The 13,540-nt window shown below is 44.2% G+C and overlaps 1 protein-coding gene across 2 annotated transcripts in view; it reads left to right on the top strand.

The window, feature by feature from the left end:
* Nucleotides 1-13,540, top strand: part of CDC42BPG (CDC42 binding protein kinase gamma) — a 217,607-nt gene that overhangs the window by 93,207 nt on the left and 110,860 nt on the right. For both annotated transcript variants that reach the window (XM_029611052.1, XM_029611053.1), the window contains exons 15-21: nucleotides 6,157-6,262; nucleotides 6,370-6,494; nucleotides 8,213-8,327; nucleotides 8,896-9,044; nucleotides 9,159-9,247; nucleotides 9,614-9,663; nucleotides 10,086-10,187. In XM_029611052.1, the coding sequence (XP_029466912.1) occupies nucleotides 6,157-6,262; nucleotides 6,370-6,494; nucleotides 8,213-8,327; nucleotides 8,896-9,044; nucleotides 9,159-9,247; nucleotides 9,614-9,663; nucleotides 10,086-10,187 (736 nt within the window). The remainder of the gene's footprint in view (nucleotides 1-6,156; nucleotides 6,263-6,369; nucleotides 6,495-8,212; nucleotides 8,328-8,895; nucleotides 9,045-9,158; nucleotides 9,248-9,613; nucleotides 9,664-10,085; nucleotides 10,188-13,540) is intronic.

Below are 13,540 nucleotides of genomic sequence, written 5' to 3'. Positions count from 1 at the left end.
AGTCCCTAAATCCTTCCCGGTTTTTCTACTGCTTCAGATGCAGCGGAGGGAAGAAAAGTTCATAAAGGAGGTCAGATGAGAAGAGGGTGTGATATAGTCTGGGCCTGAAGACTTCTTGGATGATTTTAGATGCAAGTAGGATCTAGATAGAGGACTGCCTCCTGAAGGGAAGGATGGTTCAGCAACGGTTTGACTTTTCCATAAGGAAGAACTTTTTTTTCCCTTGATCACATGGTCTTTACGTACTTTAAATATCGTGAATGACAAGCAGGATGAGACAGGATTCTCTGCAGAAGAGAACTATCATGGTTAGTATTAGGAAACCTAAGGTGCTTCCTCTACACTAGATGGTACAATATTTAATTGATTTTAGAATGGATTTTTCCAGACTCTAAGTTATATCACTTGGTGTCCCAAAAGGGAGAAATTCAAATTTCCAAAGGTGGATGCTTTTTTGTATTCTGTGACAAAATGTACCACTATTTCTGTGGAAGGTGGTGCAGCACTAAGATGCCCAGGACAAGAAAATAGAGCCCATGTTAAAACAAGCCTTCAAAGCAGCAAGTATGGCGCTCCAGATTGCAGCATGTAGTTGCATTATTGCAAAATCAAGTTTATCTCAGCATGTTCAAAAGGAACTTATGGAATCCATTGGTGATACTGTGGACTCAGCTGCCTATTTAGCAGATGTCTCTCTTTTTTTTTTTTAAACATTCTCTTTATTCAATTTTCATTTTTAAATATATACAATACTTTAAAAAAAAGGAAATACCATGTGTACAATCAATGAAATAAGAAATTAAAAAGGAAAAAACAAATGAAAAATTGATATGCAATCCTTCGTTAGACACAACTTATAAGGGGGGGGGGGGGGGGGCGGAACCAGAAAAGGTCATTGGGAACCAGACCTATACATAAAAGGAAAAAATACAAAAGAATAAGACTGCCAACATGATTAGGGATCAAGCCTTGAATTTAAACTATACATCTTTACCAAATAATGTTTAGGTTCCAACTCCCCTCTTTAAAATCAGAAAAAAAAACCCCTCTTAATTGCACCAGATCAAAGAGAACATATTTCAAACCAGAATAAATAACACATTTGCAGGGATACTGTACAAAACAGGTGGCACCAATTGACAAAACCTCAGGACGCATTGTCAAGAATGTTTTCCTACGTTCCTGAATGGAGTGAGAGATCAGGAAAGATGCAAAAGAAGAATTGGCGATTATGGAAGTAGAGATAGAGAATGTTGTTGAAATCTTGAGGAAAAATATGACACTAAAAGTGTTGCTCTAGGAAGAATGTCTTCATTTGAAGTCTCAAGGAGACCAGAGACATCCAGGCTAGCATAAAATATTTCCTGATTTCCACCAGATTCTACTCCTCCTTCACCAGACTTCTTTGGAAGATAGAATATTTTGTTAATTAGGGGGAAAACAATCTTCTGGGATTTGCAGAACCTTCTTAAGTTAGGATTTAAACAAATCCAGAGGAAACATAAACCTTATCATAGGAAAATTCAAAATGCAGAAATTCGGGAACCTAGCTGTATTCTCTACTTTTCCACACATCTATGAAGCAAATTTTGATCTTTAATCAAAATCACTTGAGTATCTTTAACGTGTTTAATTTCAGTCTCGATGGAAATCACTTTATTTACGGATGCCTCCTTTGACTTGGAATGTAGCTCTGGCCAAAGTATGACTGTTATAGTAGCGACTAAGAGACTTCTTTACTTGTAAAATTGGTCAGCTGAGTTTCAGAAACAAAAAAAAAGAAAAAGCATAATCTAGTTTAAGGATTGTTCAGAGAAGATCTAGAAAACATGGCCGAGGCATGGAGGGACTTGAAGATCCCCAGACTGCCTTAAGACAGGCCTAGGAGTTCTCTCTGTACCACTCGAGTCCGGAGCAGATTTAGGGATGTCGGGAGTAGGCAGGTGTGCCTCTATAGCTCTGAGATTTTGACCTTTCTGTAGATTTCATTCTTTTCATTCAACCAAGACAAGTGGTGGTGAAGGTTCCTTGGGAAGACCAGCTTCCTCCTGAAGTACACAATGACTTCTCCAGGTTCTAGTCTCTGACTCTAGGGATAGGCAGTTGCCTACCAATGTTCTTTCAGAGACCAGTGGATCTTGGACATAATTCAACTTAGGTACACTTTGGAATTTTTCCAGCCTGTTTCAAATGCTCTTATGATTCTTCTTTGCATTCCCTCAAAAAAAAGAGAGGCTATAAAGGTGACTCTACAATGCCTTTTGCTTTAGAGGCAGTAATTCTAGTTCCCAGGTCTCAATGGGTTCCCAAGAAGGAAAGTTTATTTTTTGTCCCATTTTGGATTTAAAGGGGTCAACAAGATTCTCAAGATCTTTCATTTCAGAATGGAAACTTTAAGATCGATCATAAATGCAGTAAGAAGTGGGGAGTTTTTTTACTTCCTTCTCACAGAAGCTTATCTTCATATTTCTGTACAGAAGGATCAACAGAGACACCTCTGCTTCATGGTCATTTTCAGTTTCAAGCCCTTCCTTTTGGTCTTGCCATGGCTCTGTGGACCTTTTCAAAGGTGATGATAGTGGTTGCAGCAGCATTAAGAAAACAAGGAATTTTAGTTCACCTGTATTTCGATGATTGGCTGGCTTATAAGGGCAAAACTGGAACAGGAGAGCAGGCAACAAATAGGTAGTTCACTTTCTGCAAGATTTAGGCTGGGAGTGAATTGCCCCAAGAGCAGCCTCATCCCATCTCAGGAGTACCTGGGAGCACGTTTTGTCACAAAAGAAGGGTCTATGAGCTACCACCTCAAATGATTAAAAAAATTACAGCTTCAGATTTCCTCATTGGTCTTGGACAGGTAATGTCAGTGTGGATTTACCTTCAGTTTCTCAGCTCCATGGTGGCAGCATTGGTTTTAGTTCCTTGGTACATATGAGATCTTCAGAGGGCATTTGTCTAGATGAAATCCACAGACTCAGGATTATTTCTGAGGCTATTTGTTCCCATTCAAGTGAGGATCAGGCTCCATTGGTAGTAGAACTCCAAAAATGTGGAAAAATGAGTAAATTTGCAGCCTCCACTTTGGATAGTAATAACAATGGATGCCAGCCTCTCCAGCTGAGGAGCTCATTGAATGGATTAGTTTGTGCAGGACTGTTGGTTGAAGGAAGAAACAGGGTGATCCATAAATATTGTTCTAGTGCCACCTGAATCATTATGGTCTTCAGTTTGTGGACCTCAGAGCAAACTGTGAAGATTTTGTCGAGCAATGCTACAACAGTTGCTTATGTGAATCATCAAGGAGGCACAAAAAGCCCTCTGGTTGCCAAGGAGGCACAAAGAGCCCTCAGTTTGCGAGGGGGCTAGTTTGCTTCTTCAGTGAGTGGAAAAACGTCTGAGGAATCTATCATTCTTATACATAGCTAGAGTGGACAACATCCAGGCAGATTTTCTCAGTCCAGAATGTCATCGATTCGTCAGAATGGTCCTTCAGTTGGATAGTTCTCAAATGGGGAACTCCGCTAATAGATTTGATTACTTCCTCCATGAATGAAAAGGTTCAAAGATGTTTCAGTGGCTGAAAGGACAAGGTATCATTGGGTTTGGATACACTGATGCAGAATTGGCTAATGGAGTCTTTTCTATATGTATTCTCCTTGTGGACAATGATAGGAAGAGTTTTTTGCATAGGATTGCCTGGCATCAGGATCTGGTAATTTTAGTAGCTCTAGATTGGCCAAGACATCCGTGGTATGCAAATCTGATGAGGCTTCTGGACAGAACTCCATTATGGCTTCCTGAAGACAGAAATCTTCTCTCACAAAGTCCAGTCCTTCATGAGCATCCGTCTAGCTTCTCTATTGCCTGGCCCTTGAGAGGTCGTGTTTAAATAAGAAAAGTTAATCTCAGCAAGTGGTGGATATGCTCCATCAAGTAGATAGTTTCAAGGAGTGCTTCAATTCCCTGCATTCTTGTATTTCAGGATAGCCTAACGAAAAGTTTAGCGCTCAAGTCTTTGAAGGTCTAGGTGGCAGCTATAGCTTGTTACAGAGGACGTGTACAAAGCAAACTAGTATCAGCCCATCCTGATGTTTCCTGCTTCTTGAGAGGGGTAAAACACATTAGACCTCCAATGAAAGACCCAGTTCCTTCTTGGGATTTGAACTTAGTGTTATCTTTTCTAGCAAGTTATACCTTTGAATCTCTTACAAGAACTTCAGCAGGAAAAAGAACTACTATCAACGTCTTGTCTGCAAATCTCAGTGCATGAACAGGATTATAGGGCAGCAAAGGAGAAATTTACCCTTTCCTGATAATTTTCTTTTCTTGAGTCGAGGCAGATCAGTCCAGATGAATGGGTTATGCTCATCGACCAGCAGATGGAGACAAATGCGCTTACTGAAATCATCCTTTATAGTACCCATGCTGACCTCAGCCTGTCAGTATTATCTGTAACAAACTAACTCTACAAACTATTAAACCCCATAACACCAAATGGCTTCCAACAAATTGGAAACATTAATAGCAGAAAATTAGAACAAAAAAGGTTACATACCTGTTAAATCCTGAGACATCCATTTGCGCCTTTCTTTGAACAAAACACACCACTAACTGAAATAAGTTAATGTTTAGCAGATTAAAGCAATGGGAAGGTTCTGACCTGGCCTATCTGGATTCAAGGAAATCAGGAAGGGATAATTTTTCCTTCCTTTTCATTCTTGCAGACCAGACGAGTCGGATGCATCCAAGCTACTCCTGATCTGGGTCGGATATTGCCAAACCTATTTGCATAACTTCTGTAGCGAACTCAGCCTTTTTCCTGGCCCTTACTACCAAATAGTAATGCTTTGAAAGAGAATATAGAGAAGGCCACGTTGCTGCTTTACAGATGTCCTGAGATTTCAACCGCTGTTCTGCCCAGGAAGTCACCTGGGCTCTGGTGGAATGAGCCTTGACCTGTTTGGGCAAAGTTTTCTCATCTACATAAGTAGTAGTAATGACTTGCTTAATCTATTGAGCTATGGTAGCTTTTGTTTCTGCTTCACCTGTGCGTGGACCAGCATACAAAACAAACAAGTGATCCGATTTTCTGAAATCATATTACTTTCAAATATCTCAAAGTACATCCAAGGAATTCAAGATTGGGAATTCTTGGCTTTCAAGACGCCTACCAAAGGAAGGCAAAGACTGATTGATTTAGATGAAAAACAGATACTACTTTTGAGAGAAACTATGGAAGCATATGAATTTTGACCATATCCAAAATAATCACCAAGAAAGGCTCTCTGCAGGACAAGGCCTGATACTCTGATACTTGTCTAGCAGAACAAATAGCAGTTAGAAAAGCCATTTGCAAGGTTAAGGACCTTCAGGAAGTTCATGTAGTTTCAACCTGGCAGCAGGCTTTGTCTGCAGTTGGACCAGTCTTGTGCAGTGCAGTACCCATTGCAATACATGACATTGCTGTTTTTAGAAGCAGCTTAAAGCATTTTATTTTACCCAAGCCTTTGGATATGTCAACAGATTTGTTTCTTAGTTTTGAATTCAGGGTTATCAATTTTAGTTTGATTTATGTTTATGTAAAACACATATATGCAAGAGAGTGTACCAACTTTATTATAAAAAAAATGTTCTTAACAAATACCATAAAATGTGTCTCAATGGCATAACAACACTCACCCCTCTACACATCCACACTCATACCCATTCATTTTATATATTAAAACAATAATACAATCCTTATGTTTATGTATGTCATAAATTTGTTTTGTTTGTAGTCCACCCTGACCTACTTGTCTGGGTAGGACAGAATATAAATGATTTCAAATACATAAGATACTATTTTTTTGGGGGGGGGGGGGTGTTACAAACCTATGCATGAGTACCAGGAGTTGGATTTGTGTTCCTATTGCTAGTTTGAAACTTTTTCCTTTATAACATGCATGAGGATGAGTTTAATGCATAGGGGGAGGATGAAAGTGAGGCTTCATTCCCAGATCATTTTTCTGCCCCCACCACCCCGCCCCAGGGTTCACACTTGCTATGGAGAGGGGATCTGCAGCAACCCTGTTAACTCTCTCTCACCCCATTTCTGTGTTTTGTGACAAACCCCCCCCCCCCCCCTCCATGTCTTCCCCTGCCTTTCTGCATTGCCAGCGCCCGGGATCAGGAAGAAGCAGTCCTGCAAGTGCTGGACATGAGCGAGAGGGAGAAGAGCCTACTGCAGGAGGAGAACAGGAAGCAGGCTTGTGAACTGGAGTGGGTGAGTAGGGGAGGAATGCCTTTCATGGTGAAAACCAGAGGTGAAGGTGGGGGGAGGAAGAGTGTTGAAGTGTTCTAAACAGCTCCCAACCCTGTCTCCAATGGCAGATGGTGAAGGATGTAGAGAGGCTGAGTACCACCAACAAGCAACTGGCGGAGGAACTGCGGTCCCTGGAGGAAAAGAGTGAGGTTATGGCTAACTGGGAGGCCCAGATTGCAGACATCTTGCAGTGGTGAGCTGTAGGGTGGGGAGAGCTTCTGAGGTCCGGCGGGGGGAGGGGAAGTGAGGCACTGCCCTCCTATGGTGCTGCAGCAGCACTTTATTTATTTATTTATTTAAGACTTTTATATACCGGCATTAGTATGCAAACATCATACCGGTTTACATTGCAACTAAAAGACTGAAAATACAATCAACAGGGAGGGGAAGGGGGAGAGAGTAATTACAAAGTGCAGAAAATATTGAAGTAAAAAAACATTAACTTTAAACGGTAACAGATAGGCTAATTACAAGAGTCTATATACAACTTAAGTACCACTTATATGAGGGCTGTTTATGAAGTTAAAGGGGAGGCGGTAGATGGAGACAATTATTCTGGGTAGGCCTGTCGGAAGAGCCAAGTCATTAGTTTCTTTCTGAACTTAGAGTAGCATGGCTCAAGTCTGAGTGTAGTCGGGAGGGAGTTACATTGTTTAGGGCCTGCAATGGAGAGTGCGCGATCCCTTGTGGCGGAGAGGTGGGCTTTTTTGATAGGAGATACTGTTAGGGTACGTTTGTTGGCAAACCGAATGGGTCGGTCAGAGCGTATGGGGCAAAAGGGTTCATCAAGCCAGTTAGAGTTGTAGGAGTAGATGGATTTGTGAATTATGGTTAAAGTTTTAAAGAGAATGCGGGATGCTATGGGGAGCCAGTGGAGGTCTTTGAGTATGGGAGTGATGTGATCAGCTTTCCGTGAGTTTGCAATAACCCTGGCGACAGCATTTTGGAACATCTGTAAGGGTTTCGTGGTGGAGGAGGATAGTCCGAGGAGGAGGGCATTACAGTAGTCTAGCTTTGAGGAAAGAGTGGCTTGGATGACAGTGCGGAAGTCATGATAGTGGAGGAGGGGTCTAAGTTTCTTTAGAACACTGAGCTTGAAAAAACCTTCTTTGAGGTTGGAATTGATCTGTTTTTTTAGATTGAGTTGTTGGTCTAGAATTACCCCAAGGTCTCTTACACAGGGTTGGGACGATATGGTGTTGAAGGCTGGGTCGTTGGAGATCAGGGGTTTAGGAGGGTTGGTGTTGAGAAAGAAGGAGCAGCTCCGTTTTGGAGGAGTTTAAGGCGAGGTGGATGTTAGTGAGGAAGTCATTTATAGAGGCAAGACATGTGTTCCAAAATGCAAGGGCATCAGTGAGAGAGTTGTGAATGGGGATGAGGATTTGAACATCGTCTGCGTGGAGGTAGAATTTGAGGCCAAGGTCTGGGGGAAGGGGGAAAAGAGCCGGTCACAGTGTGATGTGCAGGTGTTCAACCAATGCATCTCTGCAGAACCTGATCTAAAGCCACTGGGGGTGACTTTCAAAAGGATTTACACATGTAAATGTAACTACTATTGCAGCAATTTTCAAAAGCCCAATTATTTGAGTAAATTGCATTTACATGTATGAAACCCAATTTTAAGCATGTACCGGTAAATGCATTTTAAAATCAAACCCATAGTACATACTACCAGATTTTAGGTTTTGCTTTTTCTTGTCCTGCTTTGTTCTGTATTTTCTTTCTGTCCCCTTTGCTCTTCCTCCCTTTTGTATTTATTTTATTGTATTTGTATTGTATTTATCCTTTGCATTTATTTGTATTGTATTGTATTTATTTGTATTTGTATTGTATTTATTTGTATTGTATTTATCCTTTGCATATCCTCTGCCTCCCTTTTGTATTTACTTTATTTTTTCTACCCATGCTCAGGGTAAATGATGAGAAGGAATCCCGTGTGTACCTGCAGGTGCTCTCTGGGAAGTTGACAGAGGAGATGGAGACCTTGAAGAGCAGCTGTGGCCAGACTTCAGGGGCCAAACCCATGGTGAGAGACAAGATGGCGGGGGGGGGGGGGGGGGGGGGAATTAGACCAGCTGAGATGTTCCCCCACATCTCCCCTGCCCCTATTTCAGCCAGGATTGGAACTGCCGATCTCCTGGTCTAAACAGCAAACTCAAGGATAACGCCTCCTGCTGTTCTAGGAGACTAAAATGCTGTGTTATCTAAATGTAAAAAGAGAAAAATACATTTGCAGGGAAGGGGGAGATTTATTACATACCTAGGAACAAGGGGAGGGATAATGAGAGGAGGTGGAGAGACGAGTAGTAGCATCAGCAATGACTTCAGGTCATGAAGGACAGGTAGAACCAGCCCTGGTTTTACTTTTGTTGCATTTTAGGGAACTTGCAGTTCCAGATCTCTAAGAAAAGCATATACTATAACTCCCATTATGCAATGGAGATAAGGAGAGGGGCAAAGCTAGGACTGAATCAGCCTGTCCCTGCTGGCATGGAGCCATTTAGTCTTCTAAGCACTGTATAATATGTGACCAGTAATCGAGGAACATCTCCATCTCTCTCTGTCTCTTTCCCTATCTCTCATTACAATGCCAGGAGGCACCGTGGAAGGCCCGGCGCCTGCAGAAGATGGAGGCCTCAGCCAGGCTGGAGCTGCAGTCTGCGCTGGAAGCTGAGATTCGGGCGAAGCAGGGCACAGAGGAGGAGCTGAGGCAGCTGAAGTCTTCCAGTCATGTGACAGAGTGGTGCGTGCCCATCATCTGAGTGATCACAGTGTACCGTATGCTACAATTAGTTAATCCTCTTTTCTTGCTGGCAGAGGGGCTTTTTTTTCACCTCCCCTTCTTTAATCTTTTAAGCAAACTGCAGGAGGCAGAGGAGCTAAACAAGAGGCTGCAGGAGGAGGTGGAGAAACTGAGGGCAGATGTGAAAGTCGCTGCCTCTAGTGGTAAGGATGGGGTGAGGGGGGCGCAGGGGCCCACTTGGGTACCAGGACATGCCTGGAGGTCGCATAGTCTTAGTATTGTATGAGTAAGGAATATTTACAGGTGTTGTGTGTGTTTGGAGGTGTGGGTATTGTATGTGTATATGTTCGTGTTTTGGGGGGGTTTTTTTGTTTTTGTTTTTGTTTTGTTTTGTTTTTTTTAAATCCCTACACTTCTTATTTGGGACCCTAAAATAAGAGTGCTAATAGGAGGTATGGAATTACCCACTTTTTTTTTTTTTTTGCTTTGTACAGCACAGTTAATGATCTGAAGTGTGAAACCTCTTCATCTGTTTTTTTGCTTTTTCCAACTTTCATTCTTTCCTGCAGGTATGAAGCAGCAGGGGCCTCTCGTTCCTTTCTTACCCTTCAGGTTAGAGGTAAGTACCCATTCTAGTGTGTTGCAAAGGAAATGCTGCAGTTGTCATTGATGTTGCTGGCCCAAAATGGCAAACTGTTTGGAGCTGCAGTTGAGAGGAAAGGAGACAGGGCAAGGTGCAGACCCAAATTCCAATCCTACTCTTGCCACCAATACTCACTGTGTGACACCTTGTAGGTGTGAACCCAGAGACGTGATACTTGCAGACCCATGTTCCAATCCCATTATTGACACCAGCTCTGTCTGACCATTAACAAGTATATGATTTATCACCCCTCCTCCCCCCCAATTTAGTCTGAAAATTCCTCAGTGCAAGGACTCTGCAACCCGATGATAAAGTTCTACCAGATAGGTGGCTTAGGTTGACTACTTTCTGCTCATTTCTTGAATTGGTGGTAATGCGCTGTTTTTCACTCCTGACAGAAGGACTCAATCAGTTTTCAAAGTTCCCAAGACTTGACGGAGCATCAGAAAGCAGCAGAGGAATTGGACAGACAAGCAGGACTGAAAAGGAGTGACCGCGTCGTGAGTGACAGGAGTGGGGGTGGGGAGAGAGTAACTGGTTCTGATATTCAGGTGGGCAATCAGCTGAGCTCCAGTGATCATCAGGCAGTGTGGATTAATATAAGAGCAAAAGCAGAGAGGGAGTCACACACAGGTCCAGGTCCTGGACTTCAAGAGTACCAAATTTAAGGTGAGAGTATCTCAAGAAAGTGATGGCAGGGTGGGAGGATCTTTGTGAAGTAGAAGAACAGTGGGCTAACTTAAAAGGAGCTTTCCTTATCATCCTGCTATACTAGTCCAGATGTGTGGGTTTTCTCCCCCTGTTAGCAGATGGAGACAGAGGATACACCTTTTTCGTCTTTATGGACCATGAACTGGGGACTAAGCTGTTGGTTCTTCCCAGTTACGCAAGCCCTGTGTAAGGCTTCCAGAAGTGTTTTGTAGAGCCTAGAAGGTGGAAATCTTTTTTTTTTTGGTTCATGAAGAGGTTCTGTTGGAAGTTGTTTTCTCCTTCTGGTTTATTAAAAACACAAGAAAAAAAAAAAAGAAAATGGAGAAAGGTGAGGAGATAAGCCACTTCTGCTGAATCAAGTAACAGGAGGAAGAAAAGTCTCTAGTGGACCAGGGGTGGGGGGGGGGGGGGTATATTTGAGCCGGTGTAGGAGCAGGCCTGCCAGCCATCAGTCTCCTTGTCTTTGGGTCTTCAGTATTTCTGTAACCGTGTTGTATTGGAGCCCGGTCAGCGTTGGAATTTTTGTGAGTTAGTGCTTCTGCTGCGATGCCAGCTTATTACTGCCCTGTTTCCTTCGGCAGCAGTGATTCTTCGGAGAAGCCTGCAAAGACCCCTCAGTCCGGCAGTACAAGTTAGGCAGAGCTTGTGGTCAGACCCTCTGATCCAGGCACAGGAGCTGTTGAGTCCGGCACTGGAGTCTGCTTTATTTTCTCCTTAGAGGTGGCCATTTTGGTGGGCATGACTTCCATTTTGTATGTGTTCTGCAGGTCATTCCCAACTGTTTCTTCTCCTGAGCTGAGCCTTGTGTCCTTGGAGGGGAGGGCCCTGTGGTGTTTTTCCATTTGGGGGAAACTGGTGCTGTAGCTATGCCATGCCCCTGCCCTTCCTCTCTAGAGGATTTCACCCCAGAATTTGTTTTTCTTTAGCATTTTATAACGGGCCTGCAGCTACCATGGGTTATGACTCTCCCCTGGACATTTCAGTTGCAGGATGTGGGAAAGCAATAAGATCCAAATTATCCAGAATGGTGTTTGGAGCGTACTCTCATTGTTTTTCTGTCCTGAAGGATAAAGTGAATGTAGACTGTACTTAAAGGAAGAACAGGTGGCATCAGAAAGTAAGAATGGTTCTGTCTTCGGCCTATATGTTAAAAAAAAATCTTATCTCAGATGGTCATGTCCCTTAGGATGTCAGTTTTTCAGGCTGTGGATTCTATAAGGAATCCATAGGTTATCCAAAGCCTTTTCTCTTCATTAGAAGTGCAGGGATTGCTCCTAATGAAGTGGGAATTCCCTGAGAATAATTCAGATGTTGAAGCTTCACCAAGCTGTACTTGTTAGCCAAAAAATGCTTTTTTTCAGATTCTGCAGGGGGATGCCTATTCCAGTAATAGGGTCCCAGTCTTTTTAAAGACCACCAGAATAGACAGATTTAGGTTCTATTGAAACAACTCCCCTTTAAAGCAGGAGGTGGATCAGCTTCTAGGGCTCTTTCTTGGAGAAAACCTTAAATGACCTTGTTGGGATCTCTTCTAGTTCTGTAGCCTCATTGGTTATACTCAGTGGCAGATGTTTCCTCCAAAGTCTATCTAAGCTAGAGACAAAAAGTTCTTGGATGGAATAAACTACTGCTTCATGGAGCAATTGGTTCAGGAATCAATGAGAGAGGAAGCTATTTTAGATCTAATCCTTAGTGGAACGCAGGATTTGGTGAGAGAGGTAACAGTGGTGGGGCCACTTAGCAATAGTGATCATAACATGATCAAATTTAAACTGACAAGAAGGGGGGACAATATGTAAATCTTGTTGTGAATGGGGCCCTACGGCGAGCCCCGCTCGGGGTGTTTAGTGTGCCCTTGGGCCTTAGCCCAACCCCAGACGTGTCCAGGACCGACTCGAGGGTTGACGTGTGTTCCAGCATGGCTGACAGTCTGATCCTCTGCCAGGCTGCAAGCTCCTATGGCCAACAACAGATGATGTTGGAAAGTGAATAGTCCTCCGACCATTCCGAGCCCTTTCGGACCTGCTGCATGGAACAGCATGGAGCAGCAGGCCTGGCCTGAGGTGAGGGCAGACTGAGGCCTTGACACGTAGACAGGACTATGATTGATGCGACTGCATCACAGACGAGACTTGGGTTGATGCAACGGCATCACAGATTAAGACACTTAGGTGATGCAACGGTATCACAGACGAGACTAGGAACTTGATAACAGCTGGGAGGAAGGACATTTGCACTGTCTCTCAGGGCGCCCTACTCAGCCCACCCGCGGGACTGAGTCGCGGACCACCCTGTCCCACTGCGCACCCTACACAGCCCTAGGAGGCTGGTCACGGACCATGAGGAGAGAGGGACAAGCGCAGGGAAGATCCAGGCGAGGAGGAACTCCGATGACTGAGCCGATGTCATCCGAAGCTCCACCTATGGCTGGCGGGAACAGAAGCTCAGGAGCACAGGGACAAATCCCTCCTGCAGGCCACTCCATTCTCGGGCACGACATCATCCGAGAACCACAGCCCTACAGGATCAGAAGGCTCAGGAGCACCAGAGGAAGACGCAGGGAAGAACATCCGGACAGGCAGGCACATCAGGACGGGGAAGATCATGACGAGACATCCGGACATGGAAGAACATGATGGAACATCAGGACATGGACAGGGACCTCAGGAAAGACATCAAGACACGAAGACGTGGTACGAAGGCAGACAAGACGAGGAGCTCCACGAAGAACTGGAGACCTTACAAGGCTCTGGCAGGCAGGAGCCTCCAGAGGGATGTCACTCCGATGCAAGGCAAAGACATACTGTGAAGATAGCCCTTAAATAGGGCTAGGCAGGAAATCAGTCCATAGGTGGGGTCAGCCACACTTCCTGTGACTGGCCCTTTAAATCCAGCAGAGAGACGCGCGCTGGTGCCTAAGAAGCAAGCAGGAAGCTGTGCAGGACCACAGACAGCGGCCTGCATTGACGTCAGATGCCAGAAGCGCAGGGCTGGGCCTGAGGAGCAGGCCCAATGTTGGCAGCGGCTCCTGCCGCTGCAGGGAGCCCCAAGGGCGGCCCCAGCCGCCAGGAGAGTCCCGGGGCTTGCAGCCTACGCCGCGGGGAAGGTGGAAGTCTGTGGCAGCTCTCAGCCGTGAAGAATG

This window comes from Rhinatrema bivittatum, chromosome 8 (assembly GCF_901001135.1).
Source record: "Rhinatrema bivittatum chromosome 8, aRhiBiv1.1, whole genome shotgun sequence".
NCBI lineage: Eukaryota > Metazoa > Chordata > Amphibia > Gymnophiona > Rhinatrematidae > Rhinatrema > Rhinatrema bivittatum.
This window is presented reverse-complemented; position numbering and strand designations above follow the sequence as displayed.